The sequence below is a fragment of the Rattus rattus genome, chromosome 6 (assembly GCF_011064425.1).
Source record: "Rattus rattus isolate New Zealand chromosome 6, Rrattus_CSIRO_v1, whole genome shotgun sequence".
In the NCBI taxonomy this organism is placed as follows: domain Eukaryota; kingdom Metazoa; phylum Chordata; class Mammalia; order Rodentia; family Muridae; genus Rattus; species Rattus rattus.
Window position 1 is genome coordinate 11,435,026 of NC_046159.1, and position 14,464 is coordinate 11,449,489.

The 14,464-nt window shown below is 43.0% G+C and overlaps 1 protein-coding gene across 1 annotated transcript in view; it reads left to right on the top strand.

Annotated features, from left to right (window-relative positions):
- The window catches only part of Slc15a5 (solute carrier family 15 member 5), an 89,023-nt gene that overhangs the window by 51,349 nt on the left and 23,210 nt on the right, over positions 1–14,464 (top strand). Inside the window, exon 7 of the mRNA XM_032907323.1 lies at positions 6,090–6,221. Coding sequence (XP_032763214.1) covers positions 6,090–6,221 — 132 coding nt within the window. The remainder of the gene's footprint in view (positions 1–6,089; positions 6,222–14,464) is intronic.

Sequence of the window (14,464 nt, forward strand, 5' to 3'; positions counted from 1 at the left end):
GCAATGTAGTCATGTGTGTCCTTGTGTGTCTGCACACTGACCAGAGTTACCTGGAAAGCACATCTAGAGTTTGACCTTCCTCGTGGTTCCTCACAAAGTGATAGCTACATGGAAGCTAACCCACATTACACTTTACTGAGGATATTTTTACATGCTTTAATTAAAGAAATATATGTGTTATGATTTTCCAGGTATGCTTGCCTATGTATGTGCACTGTGTGCATGCAATGTCTTTGGGTGCCAGAAGAGGGCATCTGATCCCCTAGAACCAGGGCTACAAATGGCTGTGAGCCACCATGTGGTACAGGAAATCAAACCCCGGTACTCTAGAGAACTACCAGTATCCTTAACCACTGAGCCATCTCTCCAGTCCCAGTCACTATCTTCATATATCCAATGTCACCTGCTTAGCACCATTTTATACCTAAATATCCTAAATTAAAATCCCAATAATTTCATTTTGCCTAAAATCTTTAACAAGTCTGTGTTATTTCAAACTTGTTTAGGTATATATTTAGTAAATTTATGTCCACACGCATGCAATGTGCACACACATGAATCCAGAGCACTTAACTTAAAAAGTTTAAATAAATTAACGGAATGTGTCTAACCGGAGTCATGAACATATTCACATTTCTTTTCCATTCTGTTAAAGCATTTTTTGTAGTTAATGCCTATAAATTTGGAATGAATAATTTTATATTTAATATATTTAGCATATTGAAACATATATCACTAATAAATATTCACCAAAACAATGATTTATGCATTTTATTTCATTAGGTTGCAGTTAAAGTCTATTCACGACAAGAACTTGATTGGAGTCCTGCGTTATGAGGGACTGAGGAGATTCTAAAAAGAATGGGTTAACTCCTGTGATCATATTTAATTATCTATATGCATGAATATTTAAAAATTAAAGAAGTGAGAAAAACTACTAAAATATAAAACTAGAGTTTTTACTTCTTTTTAATTTGAAGTTTGAGATAGATGAAAATATTGAATTTCAGAGGGTTTTACTGAGCAAATGATGACATTCAGTGACAGGAAATATTGGATTTTTTGGTTTGTGTTTTTGTTTGACTTTTAATTGCTTATTTTATTCATTCATATTTCAAATGTTATGGCACTTCCCGGTTTCCCTTCCATGAACCCACGATCCCCTCCCCTTCCCCCTGCCTCTATGATAGTGCTTTCCCACCTGCCTACCCTCTCCTCCCTCAGAGCCCTAGCATTCCCCCACCCTGGATAATCCAGTCTCCACAGGACCTAGGGGCTCCCCTCCCCGTGATGCCCAATAAGGCAATCCTCTGTTACGTATCTAACTGGAGTCATGGGTCCATGGTTGGTGGTTTAGTCTCTGGGAGCTTTGGGGTGTCTGGTTGGTTGGTATGGTTGTTCTTCCTATGGGGTTGCAAACCTCTTCAGCTCCTAACTATTCCATTGGGGTCCCCATGCTCAGTCTGATGGCTGGCTGCATGCATCCACATCCGTATTGGTCAAGCTCTGGCAGAGCCTCTCAGGGGTCAGGTATGCCAGTTTCCTCTAGGCAAGCACTTCTTGGTATCAGCCATAGTGTCTGGGTTTGGTATCTGCAAATGGGATGGCTCACTCCACAGACATCAGGGGAGTTCTTCTGCCCTACAAAGATATGTGGTGCCCTGGGGATGTCCTTCCAGACAAAGGTAGGGAAAAGAACACTTTCAAACCGGGTTTTAATGGTAGCAGTATCTTCTCCAGATAACTTACATGCCTAAAAACTTTTGAGTCACCACCAATAAGGAAAGCACAAAAAGGAAGTCAAGACAAAAACATATCAAAACAGTGTGATTGTGGAACTCACAGCTTTGTGAGTTGTTCAGGAGTAGAAAGAAAGCAGGAGAGATAGAGGGTGGAGGGGAGCACACAGAGGGGACTGTAACACAACTGCAGTCACTAAGTCAGGGTGTGGTCAGGAAACCTTTTATAAAGTGGCCACTAGATAGCTTGCAGTCCAATCTCTATATTAGTTGATCAAGTATTTATTGTGGTACATATTAAGCTATAGACAACGTACCATGAAGGATATGCCCATGCCTTAATACAACTTGATATACATGGGTGCCAACCTGGACACTTTGCCACCATAACTCTCCTATCCCTAGATGGGTTCAAGGCATGGCATGAACGAATTGGAAATTAATACAGCATGGAAGACATCAGCGGGGAACGGACAAAGAAACCGCGATTTGGGAGAATCGAAGTACAGCTGCCAAGGGCTAACGCAAGTGGTTCTGCAGACAGCGAGGGTGGGAATAACGAACACGATTGGCAGGTGACAGCATTCAGGAGAAGTCGCGGTTAGCGCGATACCATGAGATTCCAGGGCGAAATCTTCAGGGATAAGGACAGAAGGATGCTCTACGGGTCCAACGGTGTAAGCTCCATTTCGGGGATTGTGGTCTTTTTATACATTCCGAACTGATTCTCATCAAACACAATAAACACATTTTCAACTGCTCCAGAAAAACTGGAGTAAAAATAAAGAATTCCAGCAATGAGTTCCCAGTCGCAGGTGCCTCAGGAAGGTGGCTATGTCTCCATATGCTACAGGAGCACACGCGCTGCAAGCGTCGTCGCAAACCATCGCCCGCGGCTCTCCGGAGACACGGTTTTAGCTCTCGTTGGCAAGAAGACCAGTTTCTGTGCACACTTTGAGTATTTTGTTTTAAACTGGGTCTCCCTAGTACAGTGGTTATTTTGGAGAAGTGGCTGACTTGTTGATAATATCTGCACCATAATGGGCTACAAGAAGCATCTTGGAGCCCGAAAGCGTAAGTTGATGATCGCTAACATTGAGCAAGATCAGAACGTGCAATTAGGCACCCGAGGTTTGGAGATCTGAAGGCTTGAAACGCTAAGTCCTATAAAAGGGAACTGGAGGCTTTCGGGGAAAAAATGAGTAAAACGACACCAAAGAAAGATTAACCAGCAGGCAGAGAGCTGGCAAAGTGCGCTCATGAATTATACACCACACCAGAAGCTCTAGCAAGAGAAAAGCACGGGATTAATAATTAAGTAGCAGAGTGATCATGGTCTCCCGCGCCGTGCTTCTTCCCAGGGAAAAGGGATCAGCCCACTTATTCTTCCGGGATTCGTCTCCCAGTGTTCATGGAGAGCAGGAGTTCAGAAGCCATTGTAACTGAAATCAATTCTCTCCAGAGCTCCATACACACATGGGAACCTTCCTAAAAGTGCGAGAAGGATCCTGATGGTGACTCGTACTGCACACAACATCGGGAGAGCCTGGACTTCTTATTAGCTGCAGTTTGCTATATACCAACGTCATTGTCCTCATCCCCAGCCAGTGTCTGTTCAGGTGAGGGCCGGGGTAACTTCGTACATTCTGCTGTCAGCCCTCGTGGAGCTTAAATCAGAGAAGGAAGGGACACCTCTTCTCATCTCATGCCCACCTTCCAGTAGCTTTCTTGGAGCGTAGACAGGAGCTGCCCTAAATGTTTATTGGATGAAGAAATAAAGGCAAGTGGGAGACACACAGTAAATAAACCGGAAATGTTGTGCATTAGTAAGTTCATTCGAGGCGCTGGACAAGAGCTGCCAAGGTGGTTCTGCAGGTGAACGTCCTAGCCAAGCCTGACGACCCAGTTCAATCTTGCCAGCTAAGGGGAGGAGGAAGGAACTGAGCCCAGAAAGCTGTCCTCTGATGTCCACACAAATGCCGTGGCCCCTGTGCCCACTGATACATATTAAGGATGATTATACAGTTGGGGGTGGGGGGTGCTGTGCTGGGCACATACGTGGTTTTTCTAGGGAAGAATACATGTAAGCCAGTTGTGGGCATTTCTCAAGAGGCCATAAAAAACATGACTTTCTTCTCATCGACAAGACAAGGAAGTGTTCAGCTTTCCTAGTTCTTTCATTGTCTATTATCTTTTCATTTTAAAATGAGTTTTAATATTAATTGATGTTCTCACTGTAGGAAAACTCTCAAAGCACAGAAGGAGAACAAGAAGAAAACGTAGAAACCCAATAGTTCAACCACTGAGTGTTAAGTTGGTTAATGTCATCTTACGTATTGTTTTTATCTGCTGAGTAAAAACAGTAGACTTTAGCAAGATGGGCTCCATGCTGCAGCCTCAACAAATACAACCGGGTCAAATGTCCCATATCTGCTCTGGTTTCTATGCCGTCTCCCTTCCTCTGATGTAATTTTGAGGCAACTCTCAGATACCATTGTGTAGCAAATATCAAATGTTTTATCAAGAATAATTTAACACAGCTATAATAGTCCTATATAATATATATTTAGATGTTATGTATTTACAAATATTATATGTATTTACATAACAAATACATATATACATTTAATCCATTCCTAGTTTCGGGAAAGATTGCTAATTTTTCAAAAAAATTCCTCCTGGCTTTTCCTAATCACCACCATCATGACTGGGAATACAGAGATATCCATTCCAGAGAGCCAATGCCTACACTATTCCTCCTTTTAGAATACCTCCCCTAAAATGGGGTGATCCGATTTCCTTTCTTTAAAACACTGCCACCAAAGCCAACTTAGGGGATGAAAAGATATGTTTTGGCTTACAGCCCACCATGATAAGAATCAACGCAGTAACTCACAGTTAGCCCCTAAAAAAGCAGTGTTTGCTTGCCCGATTGCTTGAACAGCCAGAATCACCTGTTTGTGGATGGTCCCGTCACACTGTTTGGAGCCTTCCTGCATCCATTAATAGCCGAGTGGTCCTTACTGGCCAATCTGGTTTAGGTAATTCCTCAGTTGAGGCCCCTCCTCTAAGATGGCTTTAGCCTATGGCGTATTGACAATGTAGGCTAACCAGGACATGGGCAATGTATGTAAATGGCTTTGTACAGTGCCTTGTGCAGTAGGATAGATATAGTTTATGATATTTGTAAATATACCTATATATTTAAAAGACAAGTATCGCTAACCTTAACGCAAATGCTTTCAATTGGTCAAAGTACAGAGAGCAGCAGCAACCGGTGGGACGCTCTGCCACAAATGGGACATCTGTGTCACATCCCTCCCAAGGCTCAGGGACCACTGTGAAGAGGGGGTGGAAAGTCTGTAAGAGCTGGAAGTTGAAGAGGGCCAAAGAGGAAGGGTCTTCTAGACAACAGGACCACTGCTCTCATGAGCTCATGGTGGCTGTGACTGCCTGCACAAAACCCGCTCGTGATCAAATATGTCAACATTCTAGCATAGAATGGGAAGGAATTCATATGTCTAAGTCCCTACCCCTAACAGAGGAGGACTTCTGGGAAATGGAGAATCAGTCTCCTTCAAAGCTGTGGTTCTTGGTGGGTCAACCATGCTCCAATGGATGGCTCTCCAATGGTTGGTGCTGAATGCAGGAGTCTACGCAGTACACAAACTGGAGGTGACAAGTTACTAAAAAACCAAAAAAAATAAAAAAATAAAAAAGAAGATATGAAGATGGAGGAATGGGTAGGTAAGTAAGTGGGGTGTATCTGGAAGGAGTTATGTATTATATGAAATTCCCACACAATTAATAGAAAGTATTAAAAACAAAAATAAAGGTCGTTAGACTTATTTAATACATAAGAGGTAGTCGATCAGGTATCACCACATCTCCCTATGTATGAGTATCGATAATATTCCCATTTCAATGAGGAAGATGCTGATTAATCGACTTGCATATGCTCATAGGGCCAACGTTTTAGAGCACTCTTATTTAACTCCAGAAACCTTGTGCAAAAGCTCTATGATAAATTCAAGTTTCCGTAGGCCATGGTGTCCCAGGCAGAGATTTCATGACAGAGGTGATATCCAGAACAGGTTGCACCTTGATACAAATATGTCCTCTCAACTACCAAGAAATCTTGGTAGCTTCACGGGACTTCATCCTGTCCTATTTTATTCCCTGATTTTATCTGTAAATTACATCATAACCTGCCTGGACACTAACCTTAAAATACTCCAACCTGGGAATTTTGTTCATTGGTAAATTTGATGCATGATCAGTATTCTTTGGGACATGGTCTATGAAAGTGATTTATGTGAAGTCCTAAATCCTGGCCTCTTGTTCCCCTAGTCTCCACGGTGACACGCAGAGTTGTTCCAAGCACCTTCAGAGGAGCGTCCATGATGTGTCTGACCCTGTTCCATGGATCCGCCTATTTCGCCGGGGCACTGCTGATAGAGTTGGTTTATCTCATCTCAGAAGGTAAGCGCTCTCTCATCGTACGCTTATGTATACTGAGCTGATGACTAGAGAGCTGGGAGACGAAACCATAAAGTCTTTTTATTTTTAATTGATCCACTTTTGCAATTAAGATAGAATTAAGATATGAAGTAGACTCTTGCTATATTCATTAATTTCTGGGAATTGTTTTTCTTTTGATAGGAGAAGGTAATTACAGAATGTCACTTCCCATGAGACAGTGTCGGCTGTCCTTTGAAAGCACATTTTAAAGCTAATGGGTTATCATATTTGCATTAGGTCTCATGGTGAGGCCATATTCAATAACGCCCGGTAGCTATTGCAGGCAACGTGGTGAAGAGTTAGCACCTGCATACATGTAGGATTGATGGGTACCCCATGGCCTACTTTGCTCTTGATTGGCCCCAAATTTTATCTATGAAACTGAGGAGACATCATGAGGTTGCTAACATAAGATCTAGAAATTTTCCCAGTAGAAATTTTGGACAAAGAATAAGAAATATGAAAAATTCAGAAGCAAATGTTAAAGTACTCTAGTTTTAGGCTGGCCTGTGGGTGGAAAGAGCAGGCAAGATGGAAGTCAGAGTTGGAGATGACAGGGAAACGCCTTTACCGTTTTTAAGTCTGCCCATCTTAAAATATTATCTTAAAAATGTCACCCTTCCTTAGATTTTTGTCTTAGTTGGCTTTTTCTCACTTTAAGGAGAAACCATTAACTTATTCTTTTCTACTTTCAAAAATGTCATTGGTGGCACACTCCAAATAGGGTAAGGAGAGGAGGGATTCATGTGATCTCTTGAACGAAGAGTTTCAGTGTATATGCTCTCAGACTATACAGAAAATAGCCCCCCCAGTGACAAATTCAAAATCTCCATTCAAGCAGTACTTATCACGTGTTTCAGGAGCTGTGTGAGGTATTGGGGTGCCAGCACCAGCAAAATAAACACTCCCTCAAGCTTCTAGAAAACTCCTGGTAATTCAAGGAAACACTGACATCAAGAACAATTCATATGGCAGGTTTGGGAAAACCTACCAGTTTTAATTGGTTAGGCGGCAAGGATACCCTTTAAATATCTGAGAACGTTGAGTAAAAGCATATATGAGACACTTATCAAGAGCCCTGTCACACAGAATGGTGTGCAATATTGTTATGATTCTCAGAGAACTCAATTCTAAACCGACAGCATTTACCTCTGGAACTTACGGTGTTTAACCTCTAATGGTCAGTTTCCCCAAGGTAAAGTACACGTTTTCAAGATTTTATAAATGATCTTAAGCCCCTCCAAATCTGCCACTAAAATACTTTAGGTGCTAAACATGTTTCCTTATGTTATGTTACTTAATGAAAATAATTCCAAAAGTTGGCTTTAAAAGATTTCTACAAGGATATCTTCTACAAAGATTTCTACAAGATGGCCCAGTGAAGCCCAGTGAAGGGGCTTGCTGCCTGCCAACCCTGGCAACCAGAATTCATTCCATCCCCAGGTCACACACAATGGAAGGGTGAGAACGGGACAGTTCTTAATGTGGCACTACGACAGACACACAGAAGAAGTAAATATATAAATCGGTGCACGGAGGGAGTGTTATAATCAGATCTCATCTGATACATGCTAGAAGAACCACCAAGTCAAATGGTATCACCAGCCTATGTCTTATGTAAATTGGAACTGTCCTTCCTGCCTTAGGCATCTTACTCAGAGTTAGATCAAACTTCCTAAATTCTCCTCTAGATTCCTGCATTGTATCCACTAGCCACAACTTTAGTGATACCACTGAACCCAAGTTCATTTGATCACTACTATCTATCAAAGGGGGCTCACCAGACAGAAGGTGGGATATAGAATGGGGAAAAGGGGGGGCTAGAGAGATGGCTCAGTGGTTAAGAGCACCGACTGCTCTTCCTGAGGTCCTGAGTTCAAATCCCAGCAACCACATGGTGGCTCACAGCCATCTGTAATGAGATCTGATGCCTTCTTCTGTGTGTCTGAAGGCAGCTACAGTGTACTCATATACAATAAAATAAAATCTTTTAAAAAAAAGAATGGGGAAAAAAACATCAACAAGAAAAAACAAAAAACAAAACAAAGCAAACAACACACACACACACCACACACACACACTCACACACACATACACTCACACACACTCACACACACATACACACACATACACACACACACACACACACACACACACACACACACACACACACACACACACACACCAAACTATCTCCGTAAGCCAGCAAAACTGAGCTTTATAGAGCAACATCACAAGACTGTCTCAGCAGAGCACTGCACTCCATTGGAGCTGATGACCGCTTCTAAACAGCCAAACTAACACTGCCTTTTGCCAGAAGAGGCAAAATCCCCAGCCTCCTGTGCACTGGGATTACAGCTGTGCACCACCCTTCCCAATTTAGGCAGAGTCAGGGACTGAGCCCATGGCCTCCCGTCCACCAGGCAAGCACTCTGCCAAGTAGTATGTCCTCAGTTGGGTACCTTCACTTTCTCATTTGCATTCACTTATTTGGTATGTGTTTATGTGTACATATGTGTGGAGGTGGGTCATGTGCCAAACGGTGTGTGCTCTCTCTGCCATGCGGATTCTGAGAATCAAACTTGGGTCTAGGGCTTAGTGGCAAGTGCTTCTACCCACTGAGTCCTCTCTCGGGTTCCCACCTTCTGCCTTTCTGATCATTGCTTTACTCTAAAAGAACGCACAATCAAACAACCATAAGAAGCACAAAGGACAAGCCTGAGAGGAACCCACAACTACGGATATCTCATTTTCAAGGATGGAGCACCCAGTTCATTGGAGAATCACAAAATGAGGAACTCTCAAGCCCCCACACTCACCATGCCAAGGGTTCACCATTTTGGCTGGGGCTCTGTGAGGCGGGCAAGGTTGGCTGAATGGTTAACATTGTTGGATACAGTCTCTCCACCGGCCCAAGGGTGGACGCCTGTGACCTGGCTCAGAGCCCGTGATTGGTGGTTTTCTGTTAGTCGCTTTCATTGGAGTCATTTCATTGACACAAACTTTGACACCACTCCCCTGCTAGGAGTCATACGTCGCATAAATTAATATTTAAGATATGAGTTGCCCACCATGGAAAACAAAGGTTTTCCACTCTCTTAAGACATTTAGGGACAAAAATATCTACCAGGAAGTGGGTCTGTCAAATTCTTCAGCACGGTTGTTCCCGCAAACATCTCTTTTTGTATATTAATTTAAAAAGAAAACTGCTGCATACACATTGCATGATACGCTTTTTCTCTCAGCCCTGTTGCCCCTACAATGGCCATTTCTTACCCATATTCCTTCCCTTTTGGACATTCACAGGGATATTATTTGCTTAGTAAGCTTGATTTGCTTAATATGAGATCCTCAGCTGCAAACATTCCCATGCAGATGACAGAACTCCGCCCTTCTGTATGACTGACGAGCGCACCACCGTGTGCAGAACACTGCATTTTCTCTACGCATCGCCCTGTTGCACACCTAACTTATTTACACAACTTGGCCGTGGTGAGCCTACAGTAGACATTGATGTACGAGTGTCTCTGTGCTGGGCTTGGAGTCCCTTGGGCAAAGATGAAGGAGTGATAGAGCTTGGTCACATGGTTGATCGAGTGTTAGTTGTCTTGAGAAACCTCCATGCCGGTCTCCACTGCAAGTGAGCTCATTTACCTTCCCACCAGCAATGGACAGGAGTTCGTGTTGCCGGCTATGTTGGTTTGAATCAGAATGGCCTCCGTAGGCTTGTATATTTGAATTATTGGTCATCAGGGAGTGGTGCTATTTGAGAAGGATTGAGAGGTGTGGTCTTGAAACCAACACCAGGCCAGTCTCCCTCTCCTTCTCCCCTCCCTCCCCCGCCCTCCCTCTCCTAGTCGCCATCCTCTCCTTCTCCCTCTGTCAGCCTTCAGATTAATCCAGAGCTCTCATCTACTGCTCCAGCACAGTGTGGCCACCATAGCCTCGATCATGATGCTAATGGACGAAACCTCTGAACCTTTAAGCAAGTCCCCAATGAAATGATGTGTGTGTGTGTGTGTGTGTGTGTGTGTGTGTGTGTGTGTGTTGCCTTGGACCTTGTGTCTCTTCATAGAAATAAAACAATAACTAAGACAGCCACATCCCCATTATACAGTCTACATTGCAGGTTTCTTGGTGAACGACATTCTGACGAGGGTTAGAGATGAACGCTCACCATAGTCTAGATTTGTAGCTCTCCAGTGGTTGCTGAGGTTAAAAGTCTCTCCCCGTGTCTCTTGGTCATTTGTAGTTCATCTTTTGCAAACTGTTCATTTCATTAGGGCCACTTTTAATTGAATTGTCTTCTCCTTTAGTTTTTTTTTTAATTCCTCACATATTCTCGATATCAACCCTCTGTCAGATGCATAGCTACCGAAGACCTTTTCCCAGGCTCTAGGTCACCTTTTTGCTCCTTTAATGTCTTCTTCCTTGCAGAAAGACTTGACATGAAAATCTCAATTGTCACTGATAATTGTCAGTAAAATCTGTCGTTTTAATTTCATTGTCAGATTTATTATAAAGCTTTCGTGTAGGCCATAATGTTATCCTTGTTTTTTTTAAATACTATAATTAAAGAAGGGGGGAGGAAAGTGCGACAGGCATCTCAGCTTGTGTCTGAAGGAGACCTGGTTCCCTCAGCAAGTCCAGATCATTTAACATGCTAAGCAATGTAGAAGGAAGTCTACAAAACTTGATAAAGACATCTTTAATTCCTACTATGTAACCTCTGTCTGCCAGTGCACCCATGAAATAATACTGATCCTATCTTAGATGGAGTAGAAGGTGGAGAAACATGCCATGGATATAATGGGCAAGGTTTTGGTGACCTTAAAAGATTGGTTACCAAGGACACTTACCAAATTGGGCTCTGAGGTCGGACAGTCTCTAAGCATGTATTGACATTGCCACCATTTAAACCGGCAATTAGCTAATTCACTTTCTTCTTTCCCAAGCTCTCGTTTTCTGTTCATAATAAAGTTGGACAGCATGGAGAATCGTGTCCCAAAAAATTAGAATCTTTCAGTTGGATGATACCTGGTGTCCGCAGCAAATCTAGCCTTGTGCCGAAACCAGAAACTGAGTCACCCCCTCGTATTGTGGAGACATCTGTGCGTGGGGAGAGAGTTCTGGTTCCCTCCTTTTGATAAGTGTATTTCACAGACTAAACCTGACTTCTTACCATGCACTCTGATAAGTATTCAGGGAAACTGTGTGAGATAAGCTGTAGGGTCAGACCACCTCCATCCAAATAGAGAGTCTCCCTTCATGTTCTGCTTCCAGCATCATACAAATAATTCATTACTCTGTCCTGAGAATGAGTAACCAGTTCTACTGCTCAATAAACATGTCCGTCGCCACCCTCTTCTGTTGGATAGAAAAGTCGTCTCTTGTTCCGCTCTGTAGCTCCTGTTCTATCCCTGTCAGTCAGCATCTACTAAGCAACCATTTGTCAACATCTGCAAAACGCCGTTTCCGAATACAAGCACAACACTCAAAACTGGGCACCTACAGGCTGTTCACCTGTCTTCTCTGTCTGCCTATGTCCACCAGCACATAGCAAGTGTGCTGAGATCTCAGGAGTTACATCATGCTTGGGGTCAATTAAAACCTAATACTCCTCCATTAAGTTTTGGCAGTTGCTCTCCATTAAGCTCCACTCGTCGGGTTTTCCCCCACCCTAATTAAATAGAGGATGTTATCCTCCTTGTTAATAAGTGTCAACCCATCATGCTGAAGAAATAGACATTTGTGGAACTTGATTCTGTCACCCAGTGAATAGCTGATCTTCCTTGTGTTGTCTGCCGGTTTGGTAAGCAAGCCCCTCGACTTTTCCCCGGTAATTGATTCAGTTGTAGAATTGGACAGACCTGAAAATAGAGCCTCGTGGATAATTCCCACAAACTTCATGGCAAGTTAATGACAACCAACTCAATCCTCCCCTTGTGGGTCTAATCAGTTCCCAGCTCACCTAATTACGTTCCTTCCACCCACATCCTCTTCCCACCCTAAACGACATCAAATGGAGGTTTTGTCATGCTTACATTTCTGTTTGTGACAACCCCCTTACCCATCATAACATAATTCAAGAAAGGAAATGAGCTTTGTTTAAATGATCTGTTCTTGTGATCCTATTCTGGCTTACAGTGACTAATTAGTGTCCCCCAGAGGGAATGGCTCTTTGACCACAAATATCACTTTGGGTAAGTCACTATCCCTCTAAGACTGTTTCCTCTTAATTAAAAATGGCCAATGCTTTTCACTCTCCTTGGAGATGGTTATAGGATGAAATTAAATGAAGCATTTCGAAATTCCAACACCAGGGTTTAGTTTCAAATACAAAACCGCCGTCACACGCTGTAACAGTGCCTTCTCTGGGAACTAGGTAAGCCAAGTCAGTCACGTGTGTTCAGACGACTTCGTGGGATGGGACTGACCAGAATAACTTGGTGATTGGTGCTAGATAGCTGACACCCTCTCCGGGTTCCACGGGGCCATTTACAGCATTTGCAACCTTTAGGAATCTGTGTCAGTCGTGGGGACGTGGGGGGGAATAGATCAGCTATCACAGCCTCACGGCTCCAAGCTACATTAGTCATTTTTAGCACAGTGGTGGAGGAATGGTGTGAACGCGGTAAATTCAAAGGATTTCTCAAAACTCAACTGTGCAGCGAGATAGCTGTTAGAGTGACATTTTCAGTACAAGTGAGAAATCTGATCCTTCTGGGATCGCTCACTCAGAGCGTTTTAAAGGAGAAGACACGAGACTAAACCCGTCCTCCTACACTAATCACTCCAGGAATGGTTTCTCTAAAAAGCAGCGATGCTAATAGAAGGCAGCGGTAAGTCAGTCAAACCGCCTGTGTCAACTCCATCCCATTAGGAGCAAGATCAATTTCCTCAGACACCCGACTCCGAACTCACCTTTTGACAAAAATAACAAAATAGAAATTCAGGAGGAAATGACATCTCAGTTACAGAGTTACAGGTGCCTGGAAAAAAAAAAACGGGGAAATTGGGCAGAATGAAGAGGTCAGACTTCGAGCCCCTCCTGCCCCCTTGGTCTCACCTCCTCCAGTTTCAAGGAAAAGTACAAAGAGTTTGACTGTTTAATTCAAATCAAGACCCATTTTAAATTAAAAATGAGATCTTTTTAAATTCTCATTTAAATATCTACAAGAATTGAGGGCACTGACAGCCGTGTCAGCATGAATCACGGAGTCGCTCTTGAAAAAGGAATTTGCAGTTACAGGGAACTTGAAAGATGAAAATACTTTCTCTGGGTGGAAAAGTATTCAACTGAATTTCCTGGGTCCGTGTCTTTTCCTGAGAGATGTATTTCTTCCAGCCCGGGTCTATAACTGAACTTTTGGTTATGTACGTGTTTTAAAGATCATAGATTCATAGACCCCAAATGCTGCCCCGGAAGCCACCTGTGGTCAGGACCACGTCTGAGTGGTCAAGCCCTCTGTAGCTTCACAGGTAAGCTCTGCTCACGCCCCTCAGTGAAAATGAGGCACAGGATAGTTCAGATGTGACATGTTATGAAACCCGAATGCAGTCTGCTGTACATCCTCAACCTTAGATCCCTCCTCCCAAACCACCATGCTCCCCGGGAATGTTTAAGTTCATAGTGGTACCAAGGAGGAGCCCAAATCACCCATCAGTCAGTCACTAACCATCACTATTGAAATACAGGAAACATAGGGAAGGGAATACAATATCCTCTTTTTATTTTGTGGTATGGTATGTGTATGTGTGCATACATGTGTGTATGTGTGCATGTGTGCATGTGGGTAGAAGTCCAAGGACAATCTCAGGTGCTAGTTCTCATCTTCCACCTTGTATGGGGTGGGGTCTCTTCGTTGGTCCCTGGTGTGTTTACCATGTTTCTGCAACTCTGTCTCCAAGTCCCATCACCGCACCAAATGCCCTACAGAAACAGACAAACATGGTTATGCCTAGATTTTCAGTGTGTTCTTGGCCATTCAAACTCAGGTCGTCACACTTGCACAAGTTCTTTACCCACTGAGTCATCTTCATAGCCTTAAGTTTTGTTTCTCTCTTCTTTTTCCTTTTCTTTTCCTTTTTTTTTTTTTTTTTTTTTTTTTTTTTTTTTGAGCTTGAGTCATTCCTTTTTAAATTTCCTTCCACGGCTTTTCCGAGAGCTATAGGAAAACAGTAGCACGACTCCCAAGTTGATA